A 22,225-nucleotide genomic window follows, 5' to 3' on the forward strand; every position below is an offset into this window, starting at 1 on the left:
TGAATTTGTATAACTTCTACGAGATTTTTATTAAATAATTATGTTACGTAATTTATTTTTTAAAGATAACGCTTTTTATATGCTAAGGTAAGAGTTTTGAAATGCGATTTTGAGAAAAGAGTTATAAAGAATGTTTTTTTCATCACTGAAGGCAATTTCGACGCGGTTATAAATTTCAAGTAAAAGGCATTATTCCTGGAGGAGGCCTAGGAAAACTTCAAGGAATAAAGGAAGAAGAATATTTCTCAAGACAGGTACATACCTAATTAAGATGGTTTAGTATATGGATTTATCTCTCCCTGAATCTTGATATTTTGACAAAGTAAAACTTAAAACAAATTCAATAGATTAATTAATTGTTAAATTGAAAATGAGTTGGACGATTCGATTGCTTATTTTTCGGAGGTACATAAAACCAAGATCAATTTTAAAGTTATAGTGACCAACTCCAAAGGGTTTGACTCTCAATCTTGATTACAAGATAAATAAAAGGCAAGATATAAGTTTTTTTTTTAGGATAAAAGAACCATTTTTTACTTGCTCTATAGGGCAAGTATTGGTTTCGTGTAGAAAAAAACATTAGAGGTTTTAATCAAAATCAACATTACGATTATGGAGAAGATAAAAAAAGTGGTTTTCGTCATGCCCTCCGTCAGTCTGTGCATCCATCTGTACATCGAGCTAGGGCCTAAACGGATGGATGGATCCTAGAACGGTTTTTGTTTTCAGTTTTTTTTTTTATATCTCCTTTTTAACGCATATCTCCCATATACCGTTTTCGAGGTATTGCAATTTTCTCCAAAACGGTTCTAACGATTTGGATTAAATTTGTTTTACGTAATACTCTTATTGATTCTAACAAAACTGCATTTTTAGTTTTTTAGATTTTGGTTTTACCTGCAAACCAAAAATAAAGAGTAGGCTCTTAGAGAGCCCGGCCCCAATGTTCTTTTATGGGTTAGCGAATACTTCGAGAAAAATTGACCGACTGTTTGTCCGTGTTATCGGTCCACTATGCCCACAAACAGCATAGACCGACTGAACTATCAGCCGAAGCCGAGAAAAAGTCTGATTTGTGAGGGGGCTCTTAGACTATAACCAGAAGTAAAATCAAATGAATCGGATATAGCAGACAAAAGTGCTGCATAAATACAATTCAAAATAGTAATGCTTTAATATTTTTGTATTTAACCTATAAGGATCACAAAATGTTACAAAACATGAAAGACAACTTTGAAAACTCTCAATATTACAACGTTGGATGTATTTCATCTACAAAAATTTCTAAAGAAACTCCAAAAAAACCCAAGTCGGATCACAGGTATTCAATAAAACATAAAATTCTTCTCGAAGAGGCCTACTTTTTAAATGAGGTAAGTTAATTAAAAAAAATATATAAAAGACTTTATTTTAAACAAATGTTCATAATTTAAAGCACTGCGATAGTATACAAATTATGAAAGCAAGAAAAAATAGAGAAGACGATTTTTAAAACAAGTTTCTTGAACATCTACCTGCATCAGCATTTTTAAATTTAACGATCAAAATGTGCAGTACAAGAAATGATAACTTCCACCGGAAACACTTTTCAACGCCATAATCAAAAAACCAATTTTCAAATCAGCTGTGTAGCTGTCAAGCAAAACAAAAAAAAAAATAGAAAAACAAAACAAACAACTGTCTATTTTTAGAAGGTTAAAAAAAAGTGATGCGCTATATTTTTTAAAAGGAATTTAAAAAGAGTGAAACATTTTTTCAATCTCCTCAAAAATAGTCAATTGATTGTCTTGTTTTTTAAATTGTAAATTACAACTTTTGGCTAAAAGTAAACATATTTTGATATCATTTAATTGACTTTTGTTTCATTATAATGTTCATTGCTCGACGAGTTGCTTTAAACTTAAAACCAAAGAACATTCTGTAAGTTATTTTCAGATTGACCTAATTTAATTAATTTTTAACTTATTGCATAAGTCTGTTACTTTATTGATGAAATTATGATGAAATCCTTAAAAAGTAGTCATTCCAGTATTAAAATTTCGTGTCGATTGTTAATTTTCTTGTAGTTTCGTTAAAATGTCTTCACAAATAGGCGAATTGGGTAGTGGCGCCGGCAAAGGTGGTGGCGGTGGTGGTAGCATTCGTGAAGCTGGCGGATCATTTGGTAAAATGGAAGCCGCTAGAGAGGAAGAATTCTTCTATAAGCAGGTTAGGCTTTGTGTTTTTTTATTTCCTCTTTCAACCGTTCTAATAGATTGTATCTTTTGAATTGCAGCAAAAAGAGCAGTTGAAGAATCTTAAGAATAAACCAGCTCCAGCTGAAAATGCTCCAAAGAAAGAGTAATGATCAACTCATCAGGAGCTGTTTATGTTTTCTTTTTATATATTTTACCTATCCCATAGCTTGTAGCTTTTTGATTTCTAAGTTTGGCCAATAAAAGACTGTTTTAGTTTAAAAATAGTTTTTTAATCGGCAGAGGTTTCATATTTTACTGTGGGTTTTCGAGTTGAGATTAAACCTTGATGATTGTAACCTTTTTAGGGTGAGTTTATTTAGGTGTCCCAAGTATGAGACTATCGTTCTATTTGAGATTTTGTTGTCGTTTTATTTCAAGAGATTCACGAAGTCGGTTCGGTATATAGTGAGTTCTTTGGCTAGAACTTTAGCTTGTTCGAAATGTATCCAGTGGTGTTCATCAATATGATCGAGCATTATATGCTCAAATATGGCAGACTTTTCTCTTTGTTGTATGCTTACAGCTCTTATATGCTCTATCAGATGTGTAGCAATGCTCCTCTGAGTCTGTCCTACATTATGATGAGCCACAGCTGCATGGTATCGCATATACTCCGGGTGTTTCGAAGGGAAATTTATCATTAAATTCCAATATTTTTTTTTTAGCAGACGTAAAACATTTTGTATCTTTCAAAGTTAAAAATGAAAACTTTCACTGTGGCGTATGAGTAACATTTTTTTCAATTTTGTTTTTCAAAAAATATTTTTTAATTTACAAATTATAAATCCAGTTTACTTTTGTGGATAATTTTTTTGACCTTCAATTTTATGTTTCAATAACGTCCAGAGCAAACTCTGAGGATTTTCTTCCCAAAGAGTTTTATCTTGTTCATGGCTAATGGTGAAATGATAAAACAAATTAGGAAGGCATAAGTGATGGCGGACCTGTTGAGTTGTTTGCAAAAGAGTAGTTTCGTGTTCGTCTTCTTCCTGTGTCCATTCTACTTCATTATAAAAGGATTAATCATATGAAGGGAGAAACTGGTTTGTTTCCAAATTGCTGCAGCTTTTTTTGTTGAATTTCATTCGGTGGGTGAAGTTTACTCCCAAGTATTTGGCACTGTCCTTCGTTACAACAACTATGTTGTTTGGAAATCCGATTTAAAAATTTAGACTCCTTTCAGTGATTCTTCTTCGGGGCCTCGTTCTTGTCTGTGGTATTCTAAAGCAAATAAGGTCTGTCTTGCTGGCGTTGATCTTCAGTCTTCATTTGAGGTAGTATTTCCAAAGATTGTAGAAGTGCTCCGCGCACTGTTCGGGCTATCGTTGTCGATGATGACAAAAACAGACGATTTGTAAAAAAACTTTTGATTATCTTTACCAAATATTCTGGAAAGCGAAGTTCCATTAGTTTGTAGATGAATTCGTTGATCCAAATGCTGTCAAATGGCTTTTCGTCTATCAGGCACGATACGGTGGTTTTTGTTTATTCCCACGGTGATGTCGCTTCAAAGTCAAATAAGATATTTAATTGTTGAATATTATATTTCTTTCCAAGCAGATATTTTTTTCTTTTCTCAGTAATAGACACTCGAGTATTTTACTAGTACAGCAAAGTGGTGAGATAGGTCTGTATCCTTCCACGGTGTATACATGACTGTCTTCTTAGTTACTGGAAAAATCCTTGCTACTTTCAAAGCTGGCGGAAAATAGCCGTTTTTTAGGAAATTGTTGAAGATGACTGCCAACATGAAGAGGATAATGTTCGAGAATTGGTTCAGTTTTATTTTTGTTTAGTTTCCTGCACTTATGGTCTTTTGGTATAGTTAATCCTATGTGAAGTCGAACAGAAGAATAGAACTGGAAATACTCACCTTAAAATAACTAGTCTCGTGTGAAGAGACCCAATGTTTTGCTTCACATCAAATTCTTATCACAAAATATATTTTAAAATTAAAAAAAAAAAAAATAAACAATTAACCGGTTGAGATAAGCGCTAAACTATCTTCTAATTATTTCCCTGAATAAATAAATAGTTGTTTTCTAGACTTAGCTGAGTTAAGGTCGATTACTTCCACTAAAACACTAAACCTCATTCTGACACATTCCAACCCCTCTACCATGACGACACTTTGTGGAACTATTAAGAAAGTACTTCGTATGGAAATGAAGGATAAAATTCTTCCAGCAATCACACCAGAGTCTAGGAAGAAGCAATCCTATGCAATTACTGAAAGAGTAAGTTCTCTTTCATTTTGTTCAACACATGTTATGTTTATTTTTTGGTCATAGGTTATCGGGACTGATGACTTTAAGAAAGCTCAAACAATAAGTATTTATTTAAGCACATCAACAGAAGTTGATACAACAAACTTGTTGACAGAAATGTTTCAACAAGGGAAGAAGGTTCAAATCTAGATACTTAGTTTTTTTTTTTTTTCATTCATGATCTTAACATTTCTATTCAAGGTATTTGTACCAACTTACAATAAAAATGTAATGGAAATGGTTAAACTCGATAGTATGCTGGACTATGAATCTCTTCCACTCACAAAATGGAACATCAAACAACCAAATATCAGTGATGGACGTGAAAATGCTTTAACCTGTGGTGGAATAGATCTATTCATTGTTCCTGGTGTTGCGTTTTCTCGAAAAGGTGGACGTTTAGGTCATGGAATGGGTTTCTATGATAAATACTTTAAAAGACATTCCGAGACATATCCAGACAAAAAGTCAATTCTAATGGCAATTGCTTTCAAAGAGCAAATAGTACCTGTGACTGAATTACCATTGGCAGAACATGATGTGATTTTGGACTATGTTGTAACGCAAGATGATGTTTTTTCTTCGAAATAAAATTTTTATATAATGTATTTTTTTTAGAAAAAAAAAGAAGAAAAATATGTATATATAATTTAAATATTTTTTTTGTCTATCGCAAGTAGGTTCTTATTCTTCCACGTCCTCGAGACCGTTGTCCTCCGAAATGAGACTGCGAATAGTGTGGATCACTGCTAAAGTGTGGCGTCACCACTGGCTCTGAAGTGGCCGTACGGAAGTGCTGGGGCGGTGGTGGTGCCAAGGAAGCGTCCCATGGTGATGGCGAAGCAGTTCTATGGGTTTTCGATTTTCTTTAAAGGAAGGAATTGGAATTCTAAGTTCAAGAGTATTCTCACCTGTATGGTCCATTGCCAGAGTTTGAAATACGAGAGCCTCGATTACGTCCAACACGAGATCCTCGCATAAGAGATGGGATTTTATTGTAGCCTGTGGGACCCGTGGGCTGTGCACCACAAGTTTCAAGTGCTAAAAAGTCGTCAACGTGCAGTGATGGTGGTCGGGAGGTATTTGGAGGTCGAGAACGGAACAGATCTCCTCTAGATGGTGGTGCTCTAGCAAATCCTCTACCGCGAACTGGAGTTATATATATTTTCTTCTCAGGTCGTCCAGTTGTGGGTTCAACTTCGACACGACGAGTACGGAAACATGGCGCTGTTGGTGTTCGTTCACGATTCGATTGTGGCGAAGCAGACAAATGAAGCACACGTTTACAGTCTGACGAGAGATTTGTCTCTGATGGCAAACATGTTGTTACTAATTCGGCTATATCAGAAGTTACTCGCTCGCAAAGAGCTAGATCTTCTTTCGTCAGTGTGTCAATGCGCAAAGGATCCAACCAATATTGGACACAAAGTTGTGTGTCATCGGTAGCCTCATAGATAGTGAAAATCGGTCGAGCTGCATACTGTGTGACAATACCTTCAGTTTGAGGCAAGTGTGGTTCATTAATCGATTCTGGTGATGAAGCATCACTTTCACTTGGCTCATAAGTTTCTAATTCGGTAATGTTTTTATCAATATCAGCCATCAGTGACTCACTTGGTGGTTCAACTTTCTCCAAAATAGCTTTAATACGTTTGAGGATATGTTGCTCCTCAGTGTCTTTTTTGTAACCAAGCAAGCTTATCAATTCAACTGTTGTCATTTTTAGAGTTCGATTGGGAATTGTTGTGTCTGTTGTGGTATTGTCAATATGCGTGAGACCACGAATTAATAAGACAATTGTCTCAAGAAGACCATGGAAAGTTGCACTTTCGTTGATTTCGAGGATTTTCTTTAACCAACCTTGGAATTCTTCACGTTTGGACATTAATGCTTGACGAAGATGATAGAAGGTAATGCTGAAAAATATAAAATACATTTTTAGAATTTTGTTTAGCTCCTCTTATTATTATGAAAGAGTAGTTGTTAAGGGATCTAATGGAAGAAACACTTAGGTTGAAATCAAATATGAAATGGGGATTATTAGATAGACGTTACATTAGAAAAGCATTCCCAAAAGAATGTGGTTTACACGGACTAAAAAAAAATTCAAACAATAAAGTGTTTATGATTGTCTTGAGTTACAGGAAGATATTGAAGTTTTTGAAAAGTGGTGCAAGAAAAATGACCTCCGTCTTAATTTTTCTGAGTGCTCTGTTATGAATACTGTCATTTATCGAGTCCGATAGTTTTTATGAGACCTATAATTTTTAAATACTTTTTGGGAGGATACAAATTGTCCAGAATAAGTGAAATAAAAGAATTAAGCGTAGTTTTTGATGAAAAATAAACTTTTGAACCTCTTGTTTCTTGCATTTTCTCAAAAGCTAGCTCTATTTTAGGATTTCTTAAAAGAAATTCCTCAGACTTTAAGGACTCTTACACTCTTAAAACTATGTTTTGTTTAATTTTTCGTCCATTGCCTGAATACTGTTCTGTCATTTAAATTGAAAAAGTCAGAGAAAGGAGAATGGGCGTTTAGGACGTTGAGCGGCCTTTAATGAAATTGGTATCAAAAAGAGCTATAGCTTAGGAAAAACTTTTTCTTGGAAGTTTCGCTGTATTGCTTTAAAAATGCAAGATATTGCAATATTAGTATTGTTAATGCATCGTTTATTGTGTGAAGGAAAAATTGAATTATATTTTAATTTTAAATATATTATATGAAACTGTCATTTTCTCTGACCCTGAAGACATTGATCTTGAAAAACCGACCAATAAAACTCATAATACAAGATTATTAAGTCAACCACTTTTGTGTTTGTTCGACAGTTTTTCAAACGATTCAAACTAATAAAAAATTGAACAACAGAACTCTCAAAATAGACTTAAAACTGTTGTTTAAAAAAGCTAATAGTTTGGGTTCTAGTGGTTAGGTATTCAAGATTAAGGTCTTCAGAGTCAGGGAAAATGACAGAGTATCATAATATGCACTTAAAATACATATTAGTTAAATGGAAAATGCATTTTATCCGTTTCTGAAGTACGTCACAAGGATAAAACTTCTGGAAAACATATGTAAGACTTAATAACATCATAAAATAACAAATTCATTAATGGCCTAATAAGGTCCACTAAATTCTTCAGGAAGCTATTATAAATCATTCGAAGGTTAATAGGTTCGTTGGAAATGCTTTACTTTTTTGTTGAAACTATTAAGTGTGTCTTAGTGTACTTACTCATGTTCGGTCAGTATAATCAAATTCCTTGAAGCAGCCACAGTCACAGTTCCAGTTACTTCTGCATTAAGGAAATTATTTAAAATAGCTTCGATGATCTTAGGAATAAGTTCCCTTGGTGGCAAAGCTGATGCCAAATTCAATTCCAACAATGAAGTGGAATATGGTGAAATCAATGAAATCTCTGAATCAAAGAAATTTTCTAAAATTCTATGAACTGCAACTTGACATTTGGCATTCAATTCAGTCACACCACCACTTTCGGGGGGATTATTCAATACACCTTGAAATAATTCCCATAGTTTTCCACTTAAAATTGACAAAGCTGAACTTTTGATGGACGCATACGATGTCAATTGAGCAAAGAAATTAAGTATTCTCGCTAATCCGGCACCATTTGGTCCTTCAGTGCATAACATCTCAGTCAATGTCTTCGATACCAACAGAGTCATATTAGGTGCAAGATCAGCTAATTGCAAACAAACTCGAGTCAGCAAATCAGATAACTGAGGAAACGATGTTGGACAAATAGTTTCAATCATCAATGCCAGACGATCACTCTCAGGATGTAAATGAGCCGACCAGAGTTTACGTTCTGTAAGCATTCTTTGCATTTGTGAATCTTGCAGTTGTCCAGTAATAGGCAATGGCAAAGGTAATGGTAATAACTCAGCCAAAACTTGAAGTCCAGGAATAAAAGTTGACGGTCCAGAGAGAATAGCTTTGATAACTTCGCGAATCATTTGAGTCCATAAACTTTTGTGCAGTAAATCTTCATCTTCTTCATTTGGTTGTGTGTAGGCTAAGAAAATTTTTATAATCTCCGCTTTGATCTTTAGAGCTTCTTCGAAAGCCTGACTTGTGCTTGGTATATAATGCATCAGGAAATAAGTCTTCATAAGATGTTCAATTGAGGTAAGGTCCTTATATTGAACATCTCTACATTGAATACCAAATGTGAGCATTTCCCTCAAAACTTGTAAAGTTGGCAATACTATCTGACAACAATGAACTCCTTGAATGGTCATCAACGCTGGAGCATGCAAACCAGGTTGTTCGAAATACTGACACAGCTTTTCTAGAATATGCAACAAAGTTACCACCCCATCAGCCGAATAAAATTGAAGCGCCATAAAACGATGTTTCAGCTCTGTGGTCTCTGCACTAGCTGCAGTTTTCCCACCTCCAATGCATTGATGTCGGAGAATTCTCAAACCCATGATAAGATCTCCTGGGAATGTGGTAATATACTCTAAACTGCGAGTTATTACCTCCACCAATGGAGTGATATCGTCATAAGCGAATATATTAATCGTCTCTAGAGGTTTCAGATAGACGTACATCTCTTGCAACACTGCCGACACAGATGGCTCGAAATTCTCATGATTTTTAGCCAATTCTAATATCGTTGTTCCATGCTCGACAAGATAATCCAAGTTATCGCAATGACGTACACAACAATCGACCATATCCACAGCATAACTCAGAACTGGAGATTTATATTTGACGCCAGGAGAATTCTGCTGACGACGTTCCTTCTCAATCAACTTAATAATCGGCTCCAGATAGTCATTCAAAGCGATTGTCTCGACTGTGTGAACTCTAGATTGATTCGAGCAAGTTTGACTATAGAGCTCATGAAGATGGGTAGCCAAGAAATTAGCTTCTTCCGGAATCAAAGGAGTGTTAATTATCGCATCGATATGGTATCGAGTTTGTATTCTAAAAGCTAAAGCCAAACCGAGTTTCTGGAAGTGATTGAGTTCCCCTTTTTTCGTCTCATCATCATCCAAATCTTCGTCCTCTGGAATTGGCTCCTCAGAATCAATTAATTGCGGATCTTCTAGAAGACAATTGACCAAAGCCTGACTAACTTCAAAACAGTCATCAACAAAATAATCAATTCCAACATGAGTCTTCATCATGGCATCCAACAAGTCCATAGTTTTAGTGACCAAATATGGCGGAACTATACTTTTATTACTGAAAACCAATAAAATCGATTCACATAGCGAATGAATGGTAAAATAAGACTCAATCATGCTGGCATAGCTCTTCATTGCAGCAGTGTCATAGACAATTTCGAATTTCTTCGAAACTGGAAGAAATCTCTTGGGCTGATGATAACTTAGAACATCAGAATTTAAAGCTGATATGACTTCACTCATTGCAAAGTCAATATCGTTGTAAAGTTGCTCATCAAAAGTATCAGCTAAGACAAATTGTTTGGTGGCAGCTTCTCGAATAGTTTGCAAAGCTTCGTACAAATTCATCTTCTTAACAATCGATTTGAGAGCGAATTTTGTTCGAGTTAATGGAGTTTGCAAAAGATTAGTTAATAAATGTTGATATCCATTAACTTTTCCATTATTAATGAACAACTGAACGCCAGGCTTTGTATCCAAAAGGGCATAGGTAGCTTTAAGGACCATAAGTTTAATTGAGAGAGCCATATATTCTTGTTGATACAAAGCAAAGAGTTGAGCAAAAGGATCTAATTTCTCCTCAACAAGAAGATGGTTTAGGATATCTTTGCTTGGAGATAAGAGTTCTATTAGACGAACTCCAGTTTTTATGTGTCTTATCTTAAAAGCCGGTTGTGGTTGAAGACAAGCACATTCAAAGTTCAAAGCGATTTTGAGAAGTTTCCCAATTAACTGAAGATTTTCTGGTTTCTCGTGAAAGAAGGCATCTAGAATGAAATTCTTCCGACGATAAGACTGATGAAAGTGTGTCAACTGATTAATCAATTGTTCCGAAATTAGAACCAGACTTTCCTTTTCATCGACACTGGATAGATGGAATTCATCCATTTTTGTCTGGGATTTCAGTTTATTCAGGGAAATCCCAAAATTCTCTAAATCCTTGGAGTACAGATCCTGCAGATTGACCTCAAATCTGTCCAGCGGCGTCTTAAAAGGGTTATGGATTTTAATAGCTGTTTCAAAAGTTGCAGCTTCGATATCTATTTCATCTTCGATTTCTTGAGCATCGTCATCATCGCCAAGAATCTCATCATCGCTAAGGATTGGTTCGAATTGCTCTTCTTCTTCTTCCAAAGCTGGTTGTGGATCAACGGGCAACTTTGCCTTGTAGTCATCTCCCTCTACGACATCAGGAGACCTGGAGAGAAATGTGGAACCAATTAATAAGGTATGTTCTACATAAAAACAAAAATGAAAAATAGGGAAAGTGCAATTTGAAGATGGCAATATTATAAACGACAGTGCAATATTATGTGATAAATTAAATAATTTTTTGGTCAAAGTATATTAAATTTAAATTAGTCAAAAAATGATTTCAACTTCATGAATGCAAAAATGCTAAAAGAAACAATAAATACATCGGGGCAGGTACTTTTGCGTATCATTAATGCATCTCTTCCGTCGGGCATATTCCCAACTACGTGGAAGGAATCCCTTATTGTCATTCGTGGCTCAAACATGGAATAAACACATAAGCTATATTTGCAATGGGAGCGGGTCATAATTCTGCTTGTCAAAATTCTGTACGACAAAATTCTGTGGGGTCAAAATACTGTAATACCATAATTCTGTACGTCATTATACTGTAAATACAAAATTCTGTACGTCAAAATACTGTATCAACAAAATACTGACATGCAAAATTCTGTTTTGTAAAATTCTGTACGGCAAAATACTGTATATCAAAATTCTTTTAAAAATGCTGTAAAAAAATTATTAAGAATTTTGAAATACAGTATTTTGACCAACCAGAATTTTGCTATACAGAATTTTGACTTTCAGAATTTTGTTCCTACAGCATTTTGCACATACAGAATTTTGACATACAGTATTTTGGCATACAGTATTTTGAATACAGAATTTTGCAACATACAGAATTTCGACCCCAACCCATTTGCAATAGTGTCGAAAAAACTAGTTGTATTGCGCAAAGCTAGAAATAACCTCACAATGAACAGTTCAATAAAAAGTGTATAATGTGATAATTAAACCCCATCTTGAGTATTGCCCTACTATACTATATTTTTGTAATATCTCTGAAAAAAGAAGATTACAAATATTACAGAATAAAGCAATGCGTATACTGTTAAGGCGCGATCACTATACTAGCATAAGATCAATGCATGAATTTTTAAACTGGCTCAACATAAACCAACGGTTATAAATGAGCACAATGACACTCATTTTTAAAATAAAAAACAATATATGTCTAGAGTATCTGACAAGCCAAGCAGCAAAAAAAGCAAATCCTGTGTACAATCTGTGAAGTAACAAAGATCTGATGATTCAGCGAATGAGAGCATCAAGAGCGCAACGATTTATGTTCTATAATGGTTACCAAGCTTTCAATGGCCTACCGAATAAAATAAAAACTTCAATCAAGAATAGGTTCACCCACTTTAAAGTAAGTTTAGGTTCAAAGATTAGTTGGCGGGTTTTTTGGTGAGGTTTATTTGAATAATGTTTTAAGGAAAAATCAGACAGTCCAGGTGCCTTAGTTTCGAAGAACTAAAAAATCAAGTTGTAGACCGAACAAAATTAAGGTGTTTGTGTAAAGTCGAGAAAAATGAAAAATTGTAGAACCTTAAACCAATAGGAAACTCCGTTAAAACCTCAAAAATTTCAAAAAGTGTCACAAGAGTTAAAATAGAGATTTGCAGCGTGTGTGTTCTTTCCGAGGAATTAAATAAAATTTGTTTGTCCTGGAAGGTTTAAACCATTTCTAACTTGATTTAGGAAGGGGTGAACTGCTTTTGCAGCGAGATTATAGCCATTGGGTCGAAGTAATGGTTGTAGCCAATATTCCATATTTTGATAAGAATGTCCTCAATTTTCAGAGTTTAGTAATTTATTCGGACCCTTTAGTTAGACTTTTCCGGAGGATAAAGAGGTATTCACACCGTCAGAATAGTTTTACTATAGAAAAATTAGTAAAATCTAGCACTTTTGTAATAGTCTTTCTACTCTTCGAACCTTTAACTTGTTGGAAAAGGTCGGAAATGTCTTGTTCGTGAATTCTATGAGTGAAGATAATAATTTTCGAATAAAATATAATCAAAACAAACAAAGTGAAAAAATAATGAAAATTATTTTTATTTTTAAGCGGAGTGATTGAATATAATTCAATTAAAAAGTTTAAGTGACCTAAACTCCATATGCCTTTCGCACAGGTCATAACTGGCGAAACGTATAATCAAAACATCCAATAAAAGCAGCCTGAAGAAAGTAAACTTAAATTACATGAACAAGTTTTACTACCCGAAACCTAATGGAGTTTTTGAGATAGTTGTTAATTGAAAGGTGTTTTTTTTTTTACTATAAATTCAGTAAAATTAAATCAATATTATCTATAGAAACTATTTTACATTAACAGTTTAGTCGTTTTCGTCTCATTTTCAAAAATAAGACAAGTGAACTTATTCTATTGAACGATGAAAAAACGTCTTTTTTGCAATAAACTATATTAATTTTTTGTTTCGATAGTTTTGAGCCGGTTTTGTAGGCGCAAAATTCAATTCTTTATCGTTTATAGGGTGAACCTATACTATTGTCCGGTAGTGTGCCCCATATTCGAGAGTGTGTTATATAAAATTCTTTTAAAACTTAATTATTTTAAACTGTATTGTGTAAAAATTTTGAATTATGTTATTGCCATTTTAAATCTATTAATTATTATTATGTTAACAATATTTAATTATGTAAATGAAATGGCATAATCAGAGCCAAATAAAGTATTACATTACATTACCTCGGGCGAATAGGTGAATCAAGTGGAGGAGTTCGTGGCCATTTGTGGGAAGTATCTCCTCCGCTGGATCTTGTCCGCCGTCCCGATTGACGGTATTCCGGACTTCGCGACCACTCTCTTGGCTTTTGACGGGAATAACCATCCCGTTCGTGACTTTCCGAGTGGGTGCGAGTTCTCGATGTCCCACTTCTGTCCGAAGAATGAGAAGTCTTCCTCAAACGGACATCAGCCTTATAAGAACCAGTTTCATCGGGTTCTTGGAAACTTCCCACAGAAGGACTTTGAACAACATCAAATTGTTCAACTTCCATGGAAGCAGATTCGAAAGGAAGATTATCTGGTCGCCATTCGGGCTTTTCAATTTTAATGGGTTCTTCTTCAGGAATAAGAAGAACTTCATCAGGAGCTGGTGGTTCACTTGGTTCTCGAGGTGGACTTGCAATCTGATCAGCCACGGTGGCATTTGTAAGTGTTCCATAAACTGCCAAAGTGATTGTACTGTACCAACCTCTCAGAACCAACCCGTCAGTTGGAATCTTTTCCAAATGACACTCTAAATGTATACAATCATTTTGATTGTATTCAAGACTACCAAGATTCTCGAATGTCGAGGCCCCGGGCATACCCAGATCGTTGACGAAAAATTCAATTCCAAATTTTGAGGGGTTAGTTGCACCCAATCGAACACCGCCGGGAAAGTCGGCTTGTACTCGAGCGCCTAGCGGAATTATGCGTACCTGTGTTATGTATACCGGTTTGGGAAACTGCACTAGATCCAAATTAATATCCTTAAATAGATAAAGTTAGTTAAAAAACAAGTTTTGTATAAAAAATTGTGATTTTATACCGAATTAACTTCATGGGAAAATGTGTCAAAAAATAGCAACTCGGCGGCATCGTCCAAGTCTGCCATTTTTATTGGTTAAATGTTTATTATTCTGTAAAAAGAGGAATTTAAATGATATTTTCTGTTTTTAATGGAATTTTTTTAATAATTTTTACTTTTTTGTTGAAAAGAAATTTTGCGCTAGTGGAAGTGGTGCGTTTGCGTTTTTTTTTAACAAGTTTGGTTGACAGTTGTAATTTGATGTAACTAGTGTTTTTCTCTTTTGTTGCATTTTGTTTATCGTAGGGAAGCCGGTATGGTGATCTCTTTCTAGATAGCTGTTTCTTTTTAATTTTTGACATATTCGAAGAGTTGCTATATCTTAATTTTTAAATACTGAAAAAGTTCTGTTTGATTTTGTAAAAAAAGTCGATGGTGGTTATTCATATATTTTTACAGATTTGGTCTGCATAATGAGTAATATTAGCCCCGTTCCATTGGCGATTGATTTAGTTGAAATGCGCTACCGGTGGTGGTAAAAAAAAACTAATTTAACAGGACGGAAGAAGCTAGCATCCGACATTTTACTTTTTTTTTGTTAAGACTTTTGACACGGACACCATTTTTAGAAATACAAAATGTAAACATCCGTCTCGTTAAATTAGTTTAAAGTTGTTGAAACTACGGCGCTATTAGTATATGCTCCAATCGCCAATTGAAGTTGGTAATTTGCTCAAAAGTCGAACTAGTACTACAATTTACACACATGATCTTCTGCTCGAGGAGATAGGAATGTGTAGTTGTTGAACAAAATTTCTATTTCTATGGAACATGGCTAATAGCAGTCAACAATTTTAGCAATTATGCTATGATCTCAGGGGAAGAAGAAGGATAGAATTTAACAGTGGAATGAAATCTGACAACAACTAAGAAAATTCCTCACTAAAAAATTCATCGGACGTATGTAAGTACTGACTTTGCTGTATTTGATTTCCTACAAAAACTTATAACTGATGTCACAGCAAGAGTTTAATTTATTTGATTTAGTTCGTTGGCCTATTGCACACAATTTTATAGTCTGCATTTACTTTTTTCTTTTTTCGAACTATTTTATTGCAAGAATCAAAGTATTTAAAAAATGAGAACCAAATGTCATTTCAGTCCGAAGAAGATTAAAAAAAAGACTTGCGTGATAAGTCTACATGTAAAAGCAGACAAACAGAACTTGTAAATATGCGAAACAAACAAACCTTTTCATAGTAGGAAAAATATGACTTTTGTGTTTTGTCGTCGAAATACTTGAAATCTTGAAAGCCCAAAATAAAATAATCATTTTTAAGAAAATAAATTGGTATTGCAATATTTTCTTAATAAATAAATAATATATAATACCTAATCTGTTCTTTCATAAAATAGATTTTATTATATATTTTTTTTTCGCAGTAGTACGACGACAATAAAAGGATCAGACTTTGTGTTGTTCATAAAGAGCGTAAGTACAAAACCAACACCGTTTAGTCGGTATTTATTTGTTTAATAATTTTAGTATTATTGATTGTGGACATGAAGTTATCTTTATTTGTAAAATATATCAATGCTTTTTCTGGATCCAGTTTCTAGTAAAACCTGAAAGTCTTACTTGACCATTTTTCTCTTTTTGAACACGGGAAGCAGAGTACATGTACGCCCTCTAAACCTTACCCCATGGATGCAATATTTTACCTTACAGCGCAAGTTGAAAGACTGTTAACTTTTACCTCAGCACTAGGCTATTTTTCCATCCATTTTTAGTGTTTATCCTCCCCCAAAATTTTGACAGTACCACGAGCTACAGGTACAATTTATTTAGCTAGTAAATCCAAAAACGTCTTTTGTAGGCCCTATTCCATCAATCGTAAATAATCTATCCGCAATAAAAAGCTAGCCAATGGGCATAAGGACCCTATTGACTCTCGAATCGCTAGAAAAATTTGGCAAATCAAAGTTAGTGATCCTTTAATAAGCCATTTAGCGTTTTAAAAATAATATTTTCACATCGTTTTCTTTATTTTGACTGCATTGCGGGTAAATTGTCGTAGTTTTCTAATCGGAAAACCACGATATAAGTGTTTCCCAAACACTTTCGACTCGCGAGTCATAATAGGGCCCTAAATTGTTAAAATGAACAATGGTGATTTGGCTCCACTTAATAGTGCTCTTTATCCCCAATTGCCTAACTTAATTCGTTCACTAGTTCTACTAAATTTCTTTATCAAGAAATTTTATATTTAAGATCCAATATTAAACTGAAATAAAACCCATTCATGACGTCGAAGAGGGTCATGCAAAGTACTTTTTAGTTGAAAAACAGGCGGTTTTACACACCCTAAGCGGAGCAACGAAGTTGCATGAGCGGCACAGAGGACCCGCAATGGGAGTTTAAATCGTAAGAACTGAAGGAGAACCAAGTCCCTCAGAGGATTTAGTTTCAGGTCTCCTTTGCGGTGAGCGTACAGGGAGTACCTTGTGTTTTTTTTTAAGATGCACAAAGGTCCTTGCCAAATCTATGTATTAATTACCTATCGAAGATCTTGATATTTGATAATGGCAAAGAAAACAGTAGAAGGAAGCTGAAAATAATTATCCTACCGGCTGCGCCAATATGTAATAAATAAAAATAAATGAACCGTCTCGGTTAGTGGTTAAATTAAAACTCAACTCGAGTTCTAAAGACCAACCGGGAACTTCATGAACTTCCAAAATGCATTACTCAGCTTTGACCTACTGATTTGCATTCTCCAAGTTGGATTGACCCACTGAGCGTTGTGTTACATTAAGTGTGATACAAAGTTGCTGTTATTCATTATTTAATTAATATATTTAAGTGGAGCGGGTCAGCTCTGGGTGATGCAATAAAGGGCAGTTTAGTTTATTGATCAATTTTGTATTGTAAATCTTGACAAAAATAGTATTCAATGTGTTTTTATAAACTTTTTTTTTTCATAGTTGACTTTAAAATCTATTTTTTGAGTTAAAAATAAGAATTAATAACAGCCTTATTCATTAAATGGGTAAATTGTTATGCACTGCATAAGGATTTATGGCTAATTCCAGGAGAGCATATTGGAGTATTTTTGTATGTTTTTCGTTCTTATTTCTTTACCTGTTCACTAAATTAAGTATTTTAACGCATTAACATTTAGTATATTAATTTGTGTCATTGTTTCCAATATCAAGAGTATTCTAAATATTGTGCTGTCTGAGAATATCTTCAAATAAGATGTAACGGGTGTGACGTTTGAAACTTGTTCAGTATCACTGTGTGGACTTACACCCATCCGAGTGGGTCAAAAGTTCACACAAAATTCCTGTGGACTTATAGCCCATCGAATTATAAACTTATAAGCACTTAGGAGGGCCAATTCACAATGCGACTGAACTCTCATCTTCTTAATTGCTTCGCTATTTTTCTCTAAAACACATATTCTAGCAATTTAAAAAAATTACTTTTCAAAAATAGAACACACAATCTTTGAAAGTTTCCTCATTGAAAATATTCAATCACCAATTGGTGCCATGAAATAAGTCCAAGTTTAATAAGACTCAATTTCAAAAATTTGTCTTGTTTTACTTTTTAATGTATACAATATTTTCGACTCCTCCTGATCTCAAGGTAGTCATGATTATTGCTCTTAAATGGTTTCTTATTAGCAACAATCAAAATTTTCTTGATACAAAACTTTAAAGAATTTTAAAAGAACGAAAAGTATTTCTATTTTATTTATTTTATAATTTTTATTTAGTAGTTGTGCAGCAGAAATGGGTGATGCAGAATATACCTGCCGGACTTGTGGCAAAAGTTTTGAGCAGGAAAACAGCCACGAACTGTTTCAAATGTTTTCAGCCTCTGAATACCAGAATGAAATAAAAATGATTTTATCAGAATTCGAGATATGGAATTTAAATGTAAGAACAAAAAATCTTTAAAATTATCAAATAAATCATAATCATTTCCAATTTAGATATCAGAAAATGATGGTTTACCACAAAAAATATGCATAACATGTTTCGATAGTTTTTGTCAAATACACAACTTTCGTGTTATGTGTGAAGAGGCACAAACTAACTTCAGCGAACTATGCACTGGCTTGGATATAATTATCAAAATGGAACCAGAATTAGCTGGTGATTTTGATGGTGACTTCCCTGAGGACTTTGAAGGCGAACAAATAATAACCATTCAAGAACATTATCAATTCCCACGCGATGAACGTGTAAAAGTACCAGCCGAACGTCTTGCCGAATCAAAAAAGAGAATAGCAAGTTTACAAACAAATAATTCCACCAAAGAATATACAGATTATAAAAATGACAAGGACAAAGCGCGACAAGATGAAATCGATGAAATGAATGCAGAAGTGCCCGAATTTAAACCACATCGATGTGAATTTTGCATGGACATTGTAAGTTTCGATGATCCTGACCTCTTAAATGACCATTACAACGTCTTCCACAGTACCGATTTACCTTATTTATGTCCCAAATGTGATAAATGCTTTGAGAGCAAAATTAAAAGAAATATTCACGCCAAAGGACATTATCGTATTCTAGTGGAATGTGATATTTGTGGCAAGAAAGTAAGAGGTGGTAAGCCAATGATGGCTCAGCACAATGAATTGCATCACGTTGAAATCGATCGTGAATGTCTGACGTGTGGCAAGATATTCCCAAAGGCCAGTTTGAAAACATTTAACTTTCATATGAGTTGGCATGATGATGCCAAGTTGCATAAGTGCAAATATTGCGAAAAGAAATTCATTCAAATAACACATTTGGTAGTGCATGAAAAGTCCCATACTGGAGCTTGTGTCTATCAGTGTTATGAGTGTGGAATTGGTAATTTGTGTGTATTTCACTCAGAAAGAAACATTTTTAAGACTTTTTATTTATTTTTAAGGTTTTGCAAATGATTATCTGCTTAGCGAGCATAATAAGATTCATGAGGCCGATATTCCAAATGTTCCAGGCGAAGAAATGGGTAATTTTTGTGTTGTTTTTAATAGAAATCCAATATCACTCAATATTATAAAATATTTTTAGAAATTCCTAGCGACGATCACAATAATGAAACTAATCAAAAATCAATTTGCTGTGAACTTTGTAATAAATATTTCCGCTCAATGATAAATTTGCGTTTGCACAATTACAAAAAACATGGCGAAGCACCTACAAAGGCAGTCAGAAGCCTATTAATACAAAAGCAGAATCTTGTTGTTGTGAAACCATTTAAATGCAGCAAATGCCCAGAATCATTTTTGATGCACACTCAACTGGTTTTGCATTTGAAAACACATGACGAGAATAGACCTTTCAAATGTCAATCGTGCCCGAAGAGTTTTAAGAAAGATAAATATCTCAAGAGTCATGTAGATATGGTGCACTTGAAGAAAAAAGGATATGTTTGCTTATTGTGCGGATATGCATTTGTTAATAAGCATAATCTTGATGAACACATGGCTTCAAAACACAGTAGTAAGTTTTTATTACAATTGTACATAATTTTCAAGCAATTTAAGAAATTTTATTTAATTTTGACAGCCCAAAAAGATTTTAGATGTGAAGTTTGTGGTAAAGAGTTTGCTTTTGAGAAGGCACTGAAAAATCATATGCTAAGACATCAAGAAGTAAAGCCATTTGCGTGTACGGTATGCAGCAAGAGTTTTAGAACAGCTTCAGTTCTAAAAGGTAATAATAGTTTGTGGACAAAGTTAATTGGTATTAAATATTTTTTTTTTCTTTTTGGGTTTTTAGGACATGTTAAGACACATGAAAAGATTGCCAAGATATCTGTAGAAAGTGCTCTTAACCAGAAAAAGAGCGATCAAAATGGACCTAATGGATTAATGTAACATAGTATTTTGAAATATTGTAAAGACAAAAAATAATAAATAATCTCTTTGCTATGTAATATAATTTTTTGGCTTTAAAACAAATGCTAGAAATATCTTTTAGGTTCAATCGAGAGAATCTTTTTGGCACGGTTTGGGTAGATTTTTTTTTTAGAGAATCAAAGAAGCTGACGAGAATCTCACTCACTGCTACAAAATTTCTTGAAGTAAGTAAAAATGTAATCGAAATTCGGCGAAAAACTGATCTTTTTTAAAATTGAAACAGTTTTTTAATAATATGATTATCTTCTCAACAACAATTTTTTCTATATAAGAAGAAAGGCCGTAGCCACAGTTGAATTTAAGGTAGGACATCGGTTGTTAAATATAGGGCGGTATTTTTTATATTTTTGTGAAATTTTGATGTGTTTTTTCATTAAAAAATTCAAATTCAAATTTAGATTTATTGAGACTTATTTTTGATTACAATAAAGTGCTTATGTTAGAAATACATTGGCAAATTTAAAAAAAAAACTGACTTAGAATTGGTCTAGCTTTAACATTTCAATATTTAAATTAATAGACTTGGTAATTCTATAATATGTTAAGATAGGAAACTTATATAGTAAAAGGAACAATTTTAGTGCTGCTCAAAGGCACTTACATAGTTTACAAAATGTGTAGGTTTTCTTAAAACTAGATATAAAGACAAACGTATATACAACTTAAAACTAACAAACAATAAAAAAAATAAAAAAAAACTAAAAAGTAATTAAAATAAAAAAAAAAAAAAGTGCTTGTGTATTTGTCAATTCATTAAGTGAAATGACTAAAGTTTGACAAAAGGAACGTATAGTTATTTATCAAAAAAAGTTTAATATCAGTTATAGTTTTAATCTTTATATAACATATTTAATAAGGTTGAAGATAAAAAAAAAGTATTTACAAAATTTTATGAATTGTTATCCTCTATCTATGACATGGTTACTTCTCCTGAAGAAGTCAGAAAGGAATTCGTTATTATTGAGTTGCAGAAGTTGTAAAGAGTTGGGATTGGCTAAACTAATTGGAGAAGCGTAGTATCTCTCTTCTAAATTAAAATTAATATTTTCAGAATACAAATTCCTTATAAGTGGGTTTTCGTGGTAACGAAATGAATGTATTCTTTTGATTGCTAATTCGGAAAGATAAGATAGCAGCGGTTTGATTTCAGATTCGTCATATATAATTGAGTTTCTATACCATTTTCCTCCAGGTCTCCTATATTTATGGACACAATTTCGTAATATGTATCGTTCGAAAATTTGACATTCCTTGGCTACTGTAGGGGAGATTTTGAACCAAGAAGTAAAGCCATAAGCAAGTATAGGTCGAATAAGTGATTTATACAAAAGAAGCTTCGTATTTTTATCGACAAATCTAGATCGAAATAGAAATTTAAGTTGAGCAGCAGCGGCCTTACTCTTGTTAAGTGAAAGTCGAGCGTGAATGTTCATTTTTAATCTATGGTGAAGGTTTATGCCTAGGTATTTTATTTGATTTTTTAGTGGAATTGTGTTGCCTTGTATAGAGAGATTAAGTTGCTTACTCTCTCTTACTGCCAGGTAATGACCTCTGGGAGAAGCATTTCTGAAACATATTAATTCACACTTTTGGAAGTTGAGTGAAATGCCCCATTTATCAAAATAAGTAATCGCTTGATTAAGGTGAGATTTAATTAATTCAAGGCCTTCATGAGGTCTTTCATGAGAGGCAAATATTATTGTGTCGTCGGCGTATTGAATACTCCGTGAAGCACCTATCGAAGATGGAAAGTCGTGAATGAAAATGTTGTAAAGAAAAGGGCCTAGAAAGGAACCCTGCGGGACACCAGAATGGACTTGAACTAGATTTGAAAAATTAGAACCAATTTTGATTCTAAGATAACGGTTTGATAAAAAGCTGATTAAAATTTTGATAACATTGACAGGGAAATTTAAGGAGATCATTTTAAAGATGAGACCGTCATGCCACATAGAATCAAATGCTTTCTTAAGATCTAACGCGCATGTGACAGTAC

The 22,225-nt window shown here is 33.8% G+C and overlaps 3 protein-coding genes across 4 annotated transcripts; 2 read left to right on the plus strand and 1 right to left on the minus strand.

Annotated features, from left to right (window-relative positions):
- Nucleotides 1-10: 10 nt before the first annotated feature.
- On the plus strand, nucleotides 11-5,119 carry LOC129907771 (5-formyltetrahydrofolate cyclo-ligase). The gene is made up of 7 exons (XM_055984141.1): nucleotides 11-87; nucleotides 152-254; nucleotides 1,200-1,373; nucleotides 1,436-1,920; nucleotides 4,284-4,474; nucleotides 4,529-4,642; nucleotides 4,706-5,119. The coding sequence occupies exons 5-7, from the start codon at nucleotides 4,358-4,360 to the stop codon at nucleotides 5,093-5,095; spliced, it is 621 nt and encodes a 206-aa protein (XP_055840116.1). The 5' UTR covers nucleotides 11-87; nucleotides 152-254; nucleotides 1,200-1,373; nucleotides 1,436-1,920; nucleotides 4,284-4,357; the 3' UTR covers nucleotides 5,096-5,119.
- LOC129907762 (protein virilizer) lies at nucleotides 5,085-14,415 on the minus strand. 2 transcript variants are annotated; one of them, XM_055984114.1, is made up of 5 exons: nucleotides 14,321-14,415; nucleotides 13,474-14,261; nucleotides 7,741-10,863; nucleotides 5,416-6,420; nucleotides 5,085-5,352 (listed from the first exon to the last, which is right to left on the minus strand). In XM_055984114.1, exons 1-5 carry the CDS (start codon nucleotides 14,384-14,386, stop codon nucleotides 5,172-5,174), a joined length of 5,163 nt encoding a protein of 1,720 aa, XP_055840089.1. In that variant the 5' UTR covers nucleotides 14,387-14,415; the 3' UTR covers nucleotides 5,085-5,171. The 2 variants fall into 2 exon arrangements, with proteins under 2 accessions (XP_055840089.1, XP_055840088.1); XM_055984113.1 differs by having other exon boundaries at nucleotides 5,087-5,370.
- Nucleotides 14,416-18,058: 3,643 nt separating this feature from the next.
- On the plus strand, nucleotides 18,059-20,230 carry LOC129907777 (zinc finger protein ZFP2-like). The gene is made up of 6 exons (XM_055984146.1): nucleotides 18,059-18,244; nucleotides 18,301-19,174; nucleotides 19,236-19,316; nucleotides 19,379-19,810; nucleotides 19,877-20,023; nucleotides 20,090-20,230. The coding sequence occupies exons 1-6, from the start codon at nucleotides 18,098-18,100 to the stop codon at nucleotides 20,185-20,187; spliced, it is 1,779 nt and encodes a 592-aa protein (XP_055840121.1). The 5' UTR covers nucleotides 18,059-18,097; the 3' UTR covers nucleotides 20,188-20,230.
- Nucleotides 20,231-22,225: the final 1,995 nt, after the last annotated feature.

Source organism: Episyrphus balteatus, chromosome 1 (assembly GCF_945859705.1).
Source record: "Episyrphus balteatus chromosome 1, idEpiBalt1.1, whole genome shotgun sequence".
NCBI classification, from domain to species: Eukaryota; Metazoa; Arthropoda; class Insecta; order Diptera; family Syrphidae; genus Episyrphus; species Episyrphus balteatus.